The 17,046-nt window shown below is 40.3% G+C and overlaps 1 protein-coding gene across 5 annotated transcripts in view; it reads right to left on the minus strand.

Moving 5' to 3' along the window:
- Positions 1 to 660: 660 nt before the first annotated feature.
- LOC132912766 (dystroglycan 1-like) overlaps positions 661 to 17,046 on the minus strand; it is a 115,686-nt gene continuing 99,300 nt past the window's right edge. For 4 of the 5 annotated variants that reach the window (XM_060970474.1, XM_060970473.1, XM_060970477.1 and 1 more), the window contains 13 exons: positions 14,366 to 14,575; positions 11,297 to 11,425; positions 9,407 to 9,532; positions 8,812 to 9,195; positions 8,632 to 8,730; positions 7,693 to 8,133; positions 6,583 to 7,112; positions 6,270 to 6,465; positions 6,050 to 6,211; positions 5,737 to 5,973; positions 5,475 to 5,664; positions 4,722 to 5,402; positions 661 to 4,631 (listed from right to left, as the gene is read on the minus strand). In XM_060970474.1, coding sequence (XP_060826457.1) covers positions 4,408 to 4,631; positions 4,722 to 5,402; positions 5,475 to 5,664; positions 5,737 to 5,973; positions 6,050 to 6,211; positions 6,270 to 6,465; positions 6,583 to 7,112; positions 7,693 to 8,133; positions 8,632 to 8,730; positions 8,812 to 9,195; positions 9,407 to 9,532; positions 11,297 to 11,425; positions 14,366 to 14,575 — 3,609 coding nt within the window. In that variant the 3' untranslated portion in view covers positions 661 to 4,407. The remainder of the gene's footprint in view (positions 4,632 to 4,721; positions 5,403 to 5,474; positions 5,665 to 5,736; positions 5,974 to 6,049; positions 6,212 to 6,269; positions 6,466 to 6,582; positions 7,113 to 7,692; positions 8,134 to 8,631; positions 8,731 to 8,811; positions 9,196 to 9,406; positions 9,533 to 11,296; positions 11,426 to 14,365; positions 14,576 to 17,046) is intronic. The other variant, XM_060970479.1, reaches the window with a different exon arrangement.

The raw sequence follows: 17,046 nt of genomic DNA on the forward strand, positions 1-17,046 counted from the left end.
AGAACATACGAATACACTTTGTTTTACGTTCAGTACGAAGTTAAAAAATATTTGCGCGCGTATTTTCCGCGTAGGTTAAATGGAATGCAAACAGAAACGTACGATGAACGAGCTAAAAGAATAATAATATAGGAAGTCAGCAGGAGTTGAGGATAGAGTAGCGTGCAATGTTTCTGGCCAGACGAATTTCTTATTTTGTATTTCAAAACCGATATGTAAACTGTGCACCTTTGTGCAATTTCACGTTTTCACGTACATAATTATGGAAATGGAACCTAAATAGGGACTCGCGTCACTGAAACCGCAACAAAAAGTTACATAGAGTTCTTTAAAATATCGCTTTTAGAATATGAACGATCTGCCTGGCTGGACATTTTTGCACATCACTGGAGGTCCTTGAAGGATTCGAATATGAAAGGGAAACACAGTCACAGTCTAAATAAATGGAGGATAAGTAGATCGAGATAAATAGCGAAGAAATCGACAAAGGTTAAAATAGGAAATGACAGTGTGCTTTACTTTCCGGAAGTGGAAGTTCAAGGTAGATCCTTGAGCGACTCACCTTGCTGCTGGCAAGGTATACCCACTCTATTACGATATCTTTAATAATCTATTTGATTTCTTTAATGTACACGTAATAGGAACTAACGAGAAGCCTGGTATCCTAAAATGGCTTTATTAACTCTTAACTTTACACGTGTTTAATATGCAATACTTGTCAGAGATATCTGTATACGCGTGTATCTGTGTGTCTGTGTCTGTATTATTTCACACTTCTTTCATTAGTCGTCGACCACACCACCCGATAGGATGATCGTTAACGAGATACGATGCCTTTTCGATCGTGCAGATCGAAGGAAGGACGATATTTTATTACCTGGCCCGATTCCTTCCATCCGGGGTTCCGTCGAGGCGCCATAGCGGACAAAAATAATTTGCGAATTCCCAGTCGACGAGTATTACTTTTATGTATATATCATTATGTGTACAAGAAATTTCTTATACGCGACGTGATAATCGTTTCTCCTCCTTCGTCTCTCCCCTCGAAGCGGAACTTTTTCGGTTGTCCTTCTGGACTCGACCGAATTCTACGATTTTTCCTTCGTATTTCTTCCGTAATTCTTTCGTCGTTTCATTCTTGTTTCCCTCGCTTTTCTTCTCTTCTATACAAAATACTTTCGAACCACACACACACACTCTCTCTCTCTCTCTTCGTTTCGCAGGCCAAAAAAAAGAAAGTAAGCTCCATCCAAAAGCTTGTTCTTAAACACGACGATCGGTTGAATGTTCGCCAATTCTGATCTCTTCTTTACATTTTTCCACTTCTGACACCGTATCTTATAAATATCGTACACGTTTATTATACATAATCGTCGTTTCCGTCACAATAACACAATTGCAGCGCATGAGAGTTACGCGTATAGCGATGATATGATTAGAAGCATGATATGAGTTCTGCTCTTGTCTATCGCAGGTCACAGACCGGAGATTCGAAAGTAGTCTTTGAGTAGCGTGTACATATACTGCGATCGGCCACGCACGATCGATATGGCCTCATCCACGCTCCGAGCTTCTTTTATTCTTATTTTATATATATTTTTTTTTCTCTCGTAAAAAAACCTTTCTGTGTCTCTTTTCTTCTTTTTTTTTTATTTTTTTTGTTAAGGTAGCTCGAGCGTGGACGCGACGAGACGATCCGTGACGCATCAATTTCCTTGAACAGCGGATACGCTAAAACGTGATACAAAAATAGAAAATACTCCCGAGGTTTTCTAATTCGTGCGATTATCGCGTCGAATCGTACATGTTGTTCATTTCATTGGAACGCAATCATTTTGCATTGTGGAATAGAATGATCTGCCTGATTTTTATTCTGCGATAAACAAGGCGCGATGAAGAAGGATTGAAAAGAGATAGTCGCGTGTTAATATACTTAAATCTTCTACATTATAAAGACGTGAATTAATATATATTATATCGTAATTTAGCTTGCATACCAAACATCCGTTTTTTTTTTTTTATCATTCTACATACACAAATATCATCATCATCATCATCATCATCATCATCATCATCATCATCATCATTATTATTATCATCATCATCATTCACACTAAGTTTTAATAGGAGTGACCCCAAATTTGTAGATTCGTCAACTACCTGTTTCTGTTGCGAAGAAGTGGATGAACAGAGCCTCCAAATTCGAGGTACGCAAAAGATATCGCTTCTTTTTTACTTTTGTTTTTCTTATTTCTCTTTCTGTTTCCTCCTTCCCTTGTCCTTCATTCTTTCATTTCGATTTCTCGCATTATTTCCTTCCTCTTTGAAAAAATATCAGGAAACTATCGAGGTATTGAAGAAACGGCAGCGCGTACATACCCGTATCCCAAAAAAACTGTGGTTCATTCTCGTTCCTTTTTCCTTTTATTTATTCGTTCACGAAAATCAGTCGAAAATTTGTTTGTAACAGAGCAGTTGGTTAGATTGTACAAAATCATTCATATAAAAAACGTGTGCGCGCCCTGTTCATAAGGTGTACGGGTGTTTACGCACGTCTGTATATGTTAAAAAGTAGGTCTTATTACTTTATTCTCCTCCGTGTCCTTTGTTCCTTCTTATTTTTAATTCCATTTTTTCTTCTCTGCTTTAAATAGTTAGTACTTTTTTTTTGGCTTGGTAACTATGTAAATTCTAAATTAAATTAAGCCATCGACGGGTTTAGAATCGTTAAAACTAGAGCTTCCTTTTTCTTTTAAACAAAAAAAAAAAAAAAAAAAAAATAGAAACAAAAGACCTTAGATAATAGTCACAGAGCTGTTAAAAAAAAAGAGCGAATTCTTTGTCTGATTGTGCGTGAAACGAATGGGAAGCTTCCTCCTGTACAGTGCAAAGAAAAAAAAGAAATAAAGAAATAAAAAGTGCAAGACAATGTAAACCCTAGACAGTAGGTCTTGGCAGTGTTTTTCGAACGACATCAATCTAACAATAAGTAATGCAGCAGACTGTCTATCGAACGACAAATAGGTAATATACATAGTTTTTATATATATATATTTATATATATTATCATTAGTTTTTTTTTCTTTTATTCTGCGTGGCCTACAGCGCCAATGGAAGCATTTTGCTGTCACTCTGCAATGGCATATCGCGCAAACAGATACACACGGTTAAGTAATGTTCCATTTTTTTCTTCTTTAAAAAAATCCTCACTTCTCACTAAGTTAATCGTTTAAGTCTGGCATAACCGATCGTCGGATGGGTCAGTTCAATAAAATCGCAGAATATACAAAATCTTCTTCGTTCCTGTTTCGATATTCCTTCCTCTTGCAAAAACTTATGGACAGTATAAAAAAAGAGGCTTGAATAACTGGCGATAAAACTGTCTCATCCGACGAATAATTATCATGTATCTCTTTTTTTTTTTTCTCATCTGGCAGCGTTACGCGTTGTAGGTACGTTGTAAGATTCGTTAAGTCGATAGTCTTTGATACTTGGAGACCGTTTGCTTCTTTTTTTTCATTTTTTAACAGTAAATTGCGTTAAGTCGTAGAACCATTTATAGTAAGTGTTTTCTTCGTTCACAGCAGGATACCCTTATTGCTTAAAAAATGGCACTGATATTACTGAAATATTTAACGAGTATCGTTGCTGCATATACACCGACTCTCTTTGCTACCTCATATTATCGAGTAAAATACATCTCGCCCTAAACGACTGGCTGGTTCTACAAGATTCGTAAACCTAAAACCTAAAATATCCGCTTACCCGGTCGGAGTAGTAGAATCATTCTCCCTCTTTCTTTCTCTCTTTCTACAGTTTGAATTCGTTACGAAAGGCAACGCGTGATTTGTAATCCCATACACTCCCTAGAAAAATGTATCCCGTGAAATTACAAGACGATCGATGACAAAAAGTGCATCTGTTTTGTTAAAAAATAAAAGTAAAATGATGAGAAGAAAAAGGAAAGAAACTCGGGGACGACTTTCCCATCCCTCGTTCCCTCGTCTTTCTCTTCCCTTAAATACGTTATATACCGCGGATAAATAGCGACGAATGAGTATACATGTACATAGATAATATTACAAGGTAAGTAAAAGTGGGCGTGACTTTTGGCGTGAGTTCTCCTGAACAGATCTTTCGTCTTCTTTCGTTTCGTGATACCGATATACATATACATATATATATTGTTCGAATGCCGGGACGAACGAAAGCTTTGTGTTTTCCTTTTTTTTTTTCTTTTTTCGTTTTTTACTTAAGATTGCTGTATATGTTCAGATTACCGCAGTTGTCCATTTTACCGGCAAGCTGAGGTTTCTTCTGATAGTTGGTTTGGTTTTGCGCGTGTATTGGGGAGTCTCCGAGCATCGCTAACATATATTTGCGCGTGGGTGAGTGAACCGTATTTTGTTAGGGTGGTACGTATGGGGGTGGTTTCCTGTACGTCGGGGTGGGTTTAGGGCGATTCTGACGATTGGTATCGCGGTTCGTTGCGAATGGTGGAGGTGGTTGGTACGGTTCCTCGGAATTCTCCTTTGGCAACATCGGCACGTCCGCGCCATCTTCAGCCTTTTGATATTCGGGAGGTGGTAGTGGAGGTTTTTCTTCCTTCAGAATGACGGGAGACTTGTTACCTGCAATAAACGATATAGCTTAAATATATAGCTTAGTTAACACAAGAATAGTGGCAAATCTAGGTATTTAAATAAATGAAAAATTTATACCTGGATCTGGCTTTTCATCCAACTCGTCCTGGAAAATGACGGGTATACCCTTGCTGCGGAAACTCTGTCTCTCGTCGTCCTGTTCGCTGACGCTCATCTTACCACTACGTCTTCGTCTGTACAACACGCAGGCAATGATACCCGCTAGGATGAGCATTATAGCGATTATTATAGCCGGTAGGACGAACGTGATAAGATAATCATCGTGGAATGCCCCGACTGAGGTGGAATCGTCCACTGGTGGAACATGACTGTCAGGCGAATGAACGTCTGTTAATTCACCAAGGCAGATGCCCATGGGGACCACAGTGATTTGTTTCACAGGGAATTTCGGGCCCATGACGTCCAGAACCTCGTCCGTGACAGATCGACGATCGTTGTCACTCTTTACGAGTACCGAACGTAATCTACTGACTTCTTCGTGGGCACAATACGAGGTAGGCAAGGTTCTGTTGTGCCACGTGATTACCGTGCTACCATTCGATATACTATGTAAAGAGATCGCACTAGTATCTTTATCTTGATACAGATCACGGAGCTTTTCGATGAAATTACGCTTTTGAAGGGCAGAGTGTGCAAACGACTTGTACGGGATGTCCAGGGTCATGGAGAACTCCACCGTATGGTGCATGAAGGGTGCAGAATGAACAACAACCACTAGGCCGTCGGTGGCACTTGCGCCTATAAGGAATTGACAAAAGTTTTATAAAAATATCCAGTGTCTACACCGTGGAAGTGGTAAATTTTGCTTACCTTCTTTGTCAGTAACTACTAATTGATATTCCTTACGTCCAACGTCACTACGCATTGGCACTCCATAAAATTCTTGATTCTTGCTGTCAAATTGCAGCCATTCCTGTGGGGGAATAGGCTTGCGTTCGATGGTCAGTAGAGACATTTGCATATTTCTTGCGGAACCATCTTCTGCATCGTAGAAGGTATCCTACAATAATAATTTGTATTAGATTTATATTTAAATGAAACAGTGCGTTTCTTCTGTTATGACATAACGTACCTCTGGTACTTTAAATATAAGCAACTGGCCAACAGTGGCATTAACAAGGTCCACCTGGTTCCTTGGTACCGGTGGGAAGTTTGATTTAGGCTCTTGCGTAGACACTTTTGGTATTTCTGGACGGGACATGTCCTCACACTGTCCAATACCCTGGTAGACCACTCGTTTGACTCTAATTTCAGGGAGGAGAACATCCCTCAATGAAGGACTGGGCTCACCGTTTTTATCAATCAGGACCTAAATCATAGATATTTAATAAGATTTTCTTTAATGCGGATCTGAAAAAGTAATGAGACATTAAAACCATAATTACATGCATCAGATCGTCGATATATTCTTTAGGACACTCGCTGCTTCTAGGTAAACTATCATTGGTCCAAGTGAAGATTGCTTGGTCGCGATCGATATCAACAGCTCTAACGGTGATATGCCTGGTATCGCTATCTCCATACAATTCGGCTATTCCTCGAATTACCTATAAACCGACAACAATTGAACGCACTAGTATAGGCTCTATTATAACAGATGAATACCTTTAGCTCCCAGTCAACGTCTGTAGGAAACTCAGTACGCTTATCGATCCTTAAATAAATACTGAATTCATGGTTCACACTGCGACTGAGCTTGTGCTGCTGCACGTGAATGTCGAGTCGATCTGTCACGTTTAATCCCTCGCTATCGCCAGCTACCAATTCGTAGGTCCAGGTAGAAATATCGTTCTCCAGTGGCCTGCGCAATAATGATTAATTAAAAAGTAAATTCTTTATATACAGGATATTTCACTGTTGAACACAGTTCATATATAATAAACCACTTTGTAATCATTTCTTGACAACTAATGCTTACAATCCATAAACCTCCTGCGTCCTTTGATTGAATTGTAGCCAGTGGCTGGGCTTCAACGGTGCACCCTGCAGATACAAACTCAGCTTCAGGTTTCTGGTATCTCCGTCCTCCAGATCGCTGAACGTATTAGCGGGTATAACATAGTTCAACGGTTTTCCAGCCGTAACCGGTATCTTCTTCAGTCTCCTATCTTGTTTGGGCGGGAAGTTACGAACTCCGTACTCTATGGTTTCCGTGGTAACCCTAGGTGGTTCCGTGGCAGCGCTGGTCGGTGCTGGAGTGGTAGTGGTCGTGGTAGTGGTTGTACTAGCAGTGGTTGGAGCCATGGTAGTAGTAGTGGTGGTAGTGGTGGTGGTTGTAGTTGTAGTGATTGGTGTGGTTCTCATCTGTGTCGTTGTTGTTGTAGGTGTCGTAGTGATATTTGTGACCAGTGCGGTGTTTGTGGTTGTGGTTGTGGTGGTAGTGTTTGCAGGTATTGGTAACAGAGTAATGGGTTGTTTCGTCGAAGACATTGACGATTGTTCTGTCGGCTAAAGGCAGAAAAAGGATGCTTTAATATTCGGGGACAAGTAGTCAAATAGTCGAATCTCGATGTATGAAGACATCGTGAATAATAAAAAAAAAAAAGGGACAACTTAATTATGGTAATTAATAAATGCTGCGAGAAGATCGTGCGAATTATCTTTTCGACCACAATTTCGAAATGCAAATGAAAACAAGAAACCCTTGGTTTTGGCCAGTTTCTCATGAACAATGCTCTCTTCCCGTGGAGTTGGCACGCTTGCTTTACTCGTATGAATTATTACTCGGCGCAGCTTACTCTAAAGTGACACGCCTGTGCATGACGCTGTATTAAATTACACTTCTAAGCTGCGCTTAACTTTCCCGCCAGCATCTATGTAGCTTTGTGACAAACGACAATGAGCGAAGGATATCCACGCTACGATCCTCGTCGCGCATCGTTTATAAGGCAGAAGATGGCTTTAGGTGGGCTATGTGATACACAACGACCTATCGTTTGGCATACTAAAGCGACAGACTAACGTGAACGGACTCTACGCGTAGCATGAACTATCGTACAAACGAAAGCTTGAAGCATTGAAGCATTACCTCTTCCGTGGTAACATTAACGGTACCATTGGTGACGTCCGCTTCCGTCCTTTCAACAACAACGGTGGTAGGTGTGGTTCCCATGGTTGTGGTACTAGAATGAGGAACGATTACCGAAGGAGGGATGGTGGTGAGTTCTGGTATAGTGACAGATGAGACGTTTAGAGATTCGGTCTCCGTGTATCTGGTGTTCTTCGTTGTCTCTTCGGTGCTCTCCGATTTCTCCGGTGTCTCGGTCGATGGGACAATGATGGTCGGCATGATGCTTGCTGTTGTTGTATCTGCTATTGTTGTACTCGTTGTTGTGCTATTTGTTGTATTGGCCGTTGACGAGGGTGGTTGTTGGGTGGTTGTTGTTGTTGTCGAAGTAGTTGAGGTGGTCGTCGTAGTGGTAGTTGTTGGAGTTGTTGATGGTGGTGATGTAAGTTCAGTGGTTGTTGTCTGCGAAATCGTTAGTAGATGCGATGTACGGCACGAAAAACTTGGTTAGTTACATTACGAAGGGAGCGAAGAAGATGTATACAAAAAAAAAGAACTATAAGAAAGAAAAAATAATATATATATGTGCTCTTCTCTTTCTCTCTCTCTCACACACACACATTCAGGCTTTCGTATCCATTTCAACAGAGTTACTTCGCATTATAGCGCTTCCTATACATCGATCGATACCGCCTAAACGGCATAGAAAATGGCATAAGTCGGCATTGAACACGCAGTACCCACAGCTAGACTAAAATATTTTAAGCGCAACGATTCCCTTAAGCGATTGGCGTGGCGAATGAAGGACAGAGACATAAGAATTTTTAACGAAAGCCAGTTATGTAGCGTTGTTCTTTTGCTATCTTCTTTTTTAACGTTTCTTCTAATTTAAGAGAAGAATCGGTGACAAACTTCATCAAATTTATCACACGATTCGATTGGCTTCAATCTGATACTTACGGTCGACGTGGTGTCCGTAGTGGTTCTGTTCAATGCACTCTCCACTACATTTGGTTGATTCACGACTGGAATCTCCTCCTCATCGATATCCTCTTCGGTCTAAGACACGCATAAGTTCCGTTAATTTTCCACAAAACTAAAATATCTCTAATTATTCTTCGTCGTATGAATAAAACTTACATTCCAATCGATAGGTTCTTCTCCATGATGATGCCTGTGTGGATGTTCGGGCGAATTTCCTCTAGGAGAATTCGTGTCCGGCATGAAAGTTGGCGATACTTGCGAGTCATCGCCATCCTCGCCGTCTTCTCCATCTTCACCGTCTTCGTCATCCTCGCTATCATATTCGATGTCATAATCATCGTAACTTTCATAGTCCGCGTTACCGTAATGCCCAGAACCGCTTTCCCTTCTGCTTCTCAATAACAAGCTCGACTCCGTCTTGACGCGCCACAGCAGGACCGGAAGTTGCATCACTTCCGCCAGGGTACCATCCTTCGCTTGTTCCCGCAGATGTTTCACCAAATCTGTCTGGTGCCTCCATAAATGACCGTCGCAACCGACCTTTTAATAAAATTCGAACGTGGAATGTTAGCTTTAATCGTTGTCAATATCCTTTGAGATTCTTTCTCTAAAGAATTGTGAAGTGGTATAGCTAACGACACAGAGAAAAAGAAATAATAGTCTTTGAATAAGATTCGAATGCAGACCGTTGCAAACTGACAAAAGTAAGAAGACTACGAGGGAAGTAAAAATTCCAATCAAAAGTTCTCACCTGCCATTGGACCGCCGTGAGGTGTTTCTCTTTCCGGTGTTTCACGTTTCCTGAGCCGCTGAGGATCACGGTAGAATCATCGTTGAAACTTTCCTTGGAGTTTTGCGGATGCATCGAAAACGCGCTCTGAAATTCGAATCGAGGATGAAGGGAATGTCACAAATGAATAAAAGAGCCGAATTTTTTTGCCGATAGTAGACAACGCAAATAACGAGGGAGATGTCCGCGCATCCCGATTTCGATTACGTCGAGCACTCTAATCGCACGGAAAATAGATTTTTGTTCGTCGCGAGCTAGGGCAAAAATTCCACGGGATGCAATTAAATCATCCTCAATGGCTGAAGATTGAATTCACGTAATCGATTTGATTATTCCGATGAAATGAATTTCTCCGACGATGCAATTTCCCGTGATTTAAGCGGCGCGACTCGTTTCGAGCGAGATCTCTTGCGACGTTTCCGAAATATCTCCACTTCGATATGCAGAAAGCTAGGATTCTACAAACATGGTTAATCGCGATTATTCGATTTCTTCGATTGGTAGAATTAAACAACGAAAGTGTACACAGTCGAGTGCACCGTATTATGTACAGAGAAAAATACAGTGGCCGAGGGAAATATTTGAACAGTTACCGCAGAAAAATTTTATATAAATATTATGATACTTGTTAAGATAATAAGATTCATCTACAAAATGGAAACAACCGCGGAGATTGTAAAATGTACGAAAAAATTAAATACGATCTAATCTCTAGCGCGTGGACTATCACACACTCTGCGGCTCTACCTGTTTTTGCCTCGTGGAAAATACTATCTGCATTCTTCATATTGCACCTAACTGCAGTTTCTCAGCGCGCAGTCATAAAAGCTGCAAATCTCATTCGTTCAAGCGATACCAGGCAATGTAAAATAACGGAGAGAAAAATTGGACGTTGTTGTCTCCAACAGCAGTAAAAATATATTGTAGAGATAATAGCAGGGCGGAAGTGAGGAGGGAACAGTCTGACGCGCCCAGCAACATGCGCAACGAACGCAGCTCTACGTATATAAAGAGTAATGTGTTTCTTTGTTTTTCGCGGTGATTAAATTAATTAAGAATTCCCGAGACGCGCGGTGAGAAAAAAATGGCGGCCTGCTCAAAGGCGTCCAATTTATGCTCGACGGAACCTCTTCGCCGGGGATGCTTTAAAACTTGAATATTTTCTGTATTATGTCGACCTCGCGATGCATCTTCTATTTCACAACGTTGCACTGGCTGGTGTAACGTCATAAAGTTCCCTTCTCATAAAGAAGCTTCTTTATCAAATATTCTTCGCCACGAGCGTTACTTCGCGCATTAAGATAGCCCTGAGATTTCTCATATTTGCCCGATTAAAATTTCTGTCTAATTCCGGTTTGTCAATGAATCAGAAAGATCTATGCATCGCTTTCGCCGATTCGCAAGACGAGGATTAGCCCAATTTACAGGAAGCAAGAAGTTTGGAATTTTGGATAATCCAACGGTTTGCAGCGATAGAAAGGCAACGCTTAAATCCTATGTATCCAAAAATGAAAAAATCTATCACGTTACAGATGTATTATCAATTGCGAATTTATAGCGCGATTCACCAAGCAGCTTGGTTTTGATGGATTCTGAGTTTCTTCCTGTCGGTTCGCTCGAATTACCGAAAAGTGGTGCCCTTTGGCCTTTTAATTGCAAGTTGCCTCGACCTTTTTAATCGTTCGAAACGCCAGCAGAGACGCACGCTCGACGAAATGCGTTGGAATTTCTAGAAATCTGGTGAGAAATTTCGGTTCGTCGGTCGCGTGGAAATCGAGTTTCAATTTTTCCTCGGTCTTCTTGTCGACTAAAGCTACGAGGATTGTGCATATACGCGTAACGCTATCGTACCACGTGAAGTCCCAGAAATCCTGCGAGGTTCTCGATGGTGTTGACTCGCGTGACCGGCGAGAGGTTGTCGAACCTGGCATCCAACAGTATCGTCAGCAGCGTCTGTTCCTCCCCTTCGTTGCAGTGTGTCTAAAATCAGAGAGACGTCCCATTTCAGTTGGCTGACTGGAGGCAGAAGCGAACGGTGTCAGTGTGCGAAACGCGAGGAATTAAGGCCGACCATCCGAACGATACTCAGCCGCAATGACGCACAATACGCAGGACTATCAATTGGCATCAATCAACAACGTCTACCAGACTAATTTCTCGGCGAGATTTAAACGTGGCGTACCGATGCAATTGCACGTTGTGCAGCGATCCTTCGCTCCACCACTGCACGCGAATAGAACAAATTCCACCCTTCTATACCGCTTTCTTTCGATTCAGAAAATTTGTCTAGAAGATCGATTCGATTTTTCTTATCGTCTTGTAGGAGTTTTATTAGATTTCGTTATGTTCTTCGTGGGGCGTGTTAGATGGCAAAACGCAGAGTCAAGGGTGAGGTATAATTGATAAGGGTTGATAATTCTTATCAAGTAGCAGAGAATTAATTTAGAGCAGAATGGATTGTGTTTGTGCGAGATAATGTAACGAATGACTGCGGATTTTCACGCAAATTCGCGTTTTCACGAACACGATAAAAAAGAGAGAGAAAATAGAAACCAAGGCAGAGATTTGCGTGTTTCAACCGCTTAATGTTATAAATAAAATATATAATATAATTTGCCGAGCACGTCGCAGAAGGTTGCTGTTTCTCTGGCAAAAATCGAATAATTGGAAACGGCAGGCGAACGATAGCAAATGGAATTTCCCATTTGCAAGCGGCCAGGGTCGAGAGATCGCGCACGTACGCGTGCGTCGAGGGGTGAAATCCAGTTTACCCGTTTAATTAATCGACGCTAAACGGTTCAAAAATGGCGATGTTTCCGTGGACGTGAGTGATCCAGGTAAGCGGCCACAGTCTCGTAGCGAAGGATAAACGTGATAATTTCGTCGAACGATTTAACGAGCACGGCATTGCGACCAATTAATTATCTAGATAACGAAAATCGGCTGGATCCGATTAAAACGATCGACGCGTCGCGCAAAAGTCAAACCCCGATATGCTTGTTGCTCGATCGGCCGACGAAACCGATTAACGTGCTAATTGATTTACCGCTTCATTAACAGCTTCGGCTGGACGCGCCGAGTTTAGCAACAAACGAGCGTTCTCTGGCCAACCTGAATGATCTGCTCGTTCACTCAAATGGATAATAGCTTTAAAGAAACGTGCATTTTTTAACATTGAAAATATCAGTCTCTTTTTCTTCGTCGTTCTTACAGACATATTTTTCTTCTACTCGACTAAACTTAAGAACGATTTATTATTATTTTAGACACGACATTGGAAAATGATGTTTAGAAAATAGGAATTTTTACGGATTCAAGCGAAGATGACCTGATTAATCGTTCTAGGGTGAAACGAACAAGCACCGAACATTTTTACAAAATACAGTAATATACAATGAGATTTGAAGATATTAGGTTGTCCGAAAAGTGTCTTTCTTCGCAGTAGAGTCGGAGTAAAGAAGGAAGCAAGTGACAATTTCTGTAATGTGGGTTTCTGTGGTACAACATAACGAAATTGAAGAAAGCTGTATAAACGATTAACGATACATCGTTCAGATTCTTAGAAACGCACGATTGTGTTAGGTTGTCCGAAGTCTTTCTTTCGCAAACGTGTTTTTTACAACAGTGAAGCTTCATACAAAGGTGAAACCAAGTCTGTGAAATGTCGCGGTGTTTATCTCAATAGAACAAAATGCATCGTAAAAATAATAATAAATAATAAAATTCGATAAAATAATATAAAACAAAAAATCTTGTGCGTCTATTATTTCCTCATAAAACGAAAGAAGCTTTTCGGACAAGCTAATACAAGTTTTCCGAAGCAGTTTTTCGAATTTACCTGTTAGGATAATTTCCAATTATAATTTGATATACTGTTCGATCGATATCGTTGGATCCTAAAAGTTTCATTTGTTTCCACAATTTTATTTCCCTTCGCTAATGTAACAACAAGTCAACGAAAACAAATCCAGCCACATAACTTACCCACAGGTGACGACAAACAATATACCTATTCCAGATAAAGAGTCAGTTAGATATCTGGGCATGATTCTGGACAGGAGATTGACATGGAAACAACATATCTTAGATAAAACCAAACAACTCAAAGCAAAATTTAAAAAATTCTATGGCTCATCGGCCGACGTTCCAACTTAAACGCGCAAAGTAAATTTACACTATACAAAGCCATATTAAAACCTGTTTGGACCTACGGAATCCAACTATGGGGAACAGCAAGTAATTCCAACATAGAAATTCTCCAACGATTCCAATCGAAAACCTTAAGATCCCTAATAGATGCACCTTGGTACGTCACCAACGAAACGATACATCACGACCTCAAGATACCCACAGTCGAAGAAGAATTATCCAAATTCAGCAATAGACATAGCACAAGAGTTGACAACCACCAAAACCCTCTAATTACTCAATTACTCGACACGTCGGAACAGATCCGCAGGCTAAAAAGACATTACACCTGAGACCTAAGCACTAGATTCAAATAGAATCAAACATACCATAAACACTTATCAATCATGTCATAGAACCACGTCAGATAAATTTACTTAAAATTCTCTAGCGAGAATTGATTGTAAAATAAATGCAAATTAAAAAAAAAAAAAATGTAACTACGACTCAGACGTAATTCTGTTCGATCGGTTTTCAACAAGATCTTTCATATTTGAAAAAAGAAGAACAATTACTGTTCGAAACGAAACGATTCGCACGGTTAGTGGAAAAAGTTAGCAAGTTGGCCAACAGGTTGCGAGATCCTACGATTAATTCTGATAGTGGCAGGCTAGTGGTACCTGTTGTTCGGCCAGGAGCTAGTTGAATCGTTGCCAATAGAACGCTTTCATCGTTAACGATAGGGCCTGGCAACGGTGCTCGAGAACTTTTGCTCAAATATAAGGAACTCACCTTTCCATCTCTGTGCTTCAATTCCTCGTGCTTCTCCGGTACCACTTGCACGACGAACAGGTCCTTCGTTTCACTTACATCGTGTTTTGGCACCACTTTCACGCTTAAAACGCGTCTGCCCACGTCCTTCTTCGTCGGGACGCCCATCAGAGTCGACGCCGCGTCGTCCCAATACAACCATCGTAGCAGCTTTCCGTTAGGGTCGAACAACTGTTTTTACAACATATAAAAATTGATTAGTGCATTTGATTCTTTTTTAATCGTTTGATATTAACATATTGTTGACCAGTCACGAGTTAACTAGTGTTTTCATGGCCAAACGTTGCTGACCAACCACGAGTAAACTCGTGATGCGTTTCTTTTTTCGCATCAGCATCGTTTTCTCAGAGCGCTGTTGGAGATTGTACAGTGCAATTGTTGATCAGCATATCTCAAGCTGTGTAATTTGCTTATAAAACCCACCAAGTTGCGTCCTTTGTCGCAAACAAAATTTCAACGATGATGGAACGTACTAATGAAGAATCCTTCGATGAATTATACGCGGATGCTTTATCTAATTGTCCGAGTGAAATATTAAAAGTTGAATGATAAATAAAATTTATGTTGAGAATTGTGGATTTTAATCGAGGAAATATAACTAAAGGAACAATTAGATTATCCTTAGAATTTCTATCAAAATAGTTTCAGATTTATTTAACACTTTGACTGCCACGTGGGTCATTAGTGACCGGAGCGCTTGAACTTCTTACAATTGTAAAAATTGTATGAAAATTGACAGTTAGGGCATTACAGTAATTATACAGATACAAATAATTATCGTAGTAGTGAACGCGTGAATAGAATTGTGTAAGTTGATAGTTGGTAATCTGTGTCTCTCTGGCAAAAGGAAATTAGATGGGTTTAGTTGAGTTTGGTTTCAGGTCAGTCACTCCATCGTCCGTATCCGAATGTCCAATTTCACTTAAGCGTTTCACAGGCATTTAACATCTCGTCAGATTTTTCTTGCGTGATAATTATAGTAAACGTCGATTAGCAGACTGGAGAACAGAGTAAACGATTCTATCTTTCTACCTCTCGCGCTAAAAGCAACTCACATATTGCTTTCGTAATTGTGTGTAAAGCAAGCAAAAGAAATATAATTGCGTAACGTATGCAAATTCCAGGGGTCGGCGAGTGAAAATCGCTGGCGAAAGAACCAGTCAGAAGAGAAAATCCGGAGAACGAAAATCCGTAGGACGAAAAATACGTATTTAGATTTCTCAATCAAATGAAATAAATCGCACGAAGATAGGCAACGTTTTCATAAAAAATTGGTAAATTTATATCGGCTGTGACTGTAGTCTCGCGAAATTTCATCGTCGTCGCCGCAAATAACGTGCGAACAAAAACAAAGAGGCGTCGCAGATGTGGTTTTTTATTTTCGTCGATGCCATTGGATATTCTTTCTTCGAAACGCGTGGGTATGTTCATTGGTCGAGGGTCGTTGCTCGTTCGATTTTATCGCACGAATAAAATGTCTATCGACGGCCTACTAAACGAAAGAGAAGATACGGCTGACGTGCGGTGCTGGCGATTACATTTGGATTATCGAATTTTCATTTCACTATCGTCGCTATCGTTTTGAAACACGAATAGTTCGTGCAGCAAAACCACATATCGATTGCTGCTTAATAAATTTGTTCCGCATTATTTTAAGTTTTTTTAAAAACAAAAAATAGCGATAAATCCTTGTGACCGATTCAATAGGCGATAAATCGGTAAGCATTTGGTCGAATAAACTTGTCGCAAGTCTAAAACGCTTCGAAAATTCAGTTAGAATTGCGTAGAATGTACTCGAGTGGCGGTTCGACCCTCGTTCAAGAACATAAAATGCTAATGTAGGATCTGGTTTCCTGGCGATGAATGCCGTACCTTGCGAATTTCTAACCGTGTTATCGGCAAATTGAATCAGGAATATAGATACCTAGGGGCGTTAGCATGGCCGACAAAAGGAAGCTAAGGAAAGACACGGGAAGCTACGTACGGCAGGATGACGGTATGAAATTTGGCGACAATCCAGAATTTGCCCGAAACGGAACCCTGGAATTCCTGGCTCCTTCCCGTTTGACAAATTAAGACGCGTTCGACTATTTGTTGCACCAACGTTGTGGGTCAAACTAAGAAATACTTGAAGTTACGTTAACGTGCTGAGATCGCTATGATTCTATAGAATCCAAGAGTTACAAAAATTCGGTTAAAATTCCACTGTCTCAGGAAACGTAGCCGTGAAAAATTTCTCAGGGCGAAAGGAATTACCATCGATATCCACGTAATATCTTGAATGTTAGTTAACGATCCGAGAATACTGAAAGAACGACATTATTATTTCATTAGCTTGAAAAACAATTTTGTAAAGAAATTTCCAAAATAAAGTTAAATTACTATGGTTATTGCTGTAACATTAATTTCAAGTTAATAATAAATTTGAGTATAATTGGAAAAGTAATTGCAAGTGTTTTGTTGATAACCATTTCTCTTTCATCGTTACTATCTTTCTTTGAATAATTTCTTTACCATTTTCTTCTTTTTTTTATCTACTTGTTACGTAGATGTTTATCTACAAGAAGGTAAAAGAAAATTTTCCTGGATCTGCATCAAAAATTCTCGTAAATCATGTTCGTGACAGGGGCTTATTACTTGAA

The sequence above is a fragment of the Bombus pascuorum genome, chromosome 12, assembly GCF_905332965.1.
Source record: "Bombus pascuorum chromosome 12, iyBomPasc1.1, whole genome shotgun sequence".
NCBI classification, from domain to species: domain Eukaryota; kingdom Metazoa; phylum Arthropoda; class Insecta; order Hymenoptera; family Apidae; genus Bombus; species Bombus pascuorum.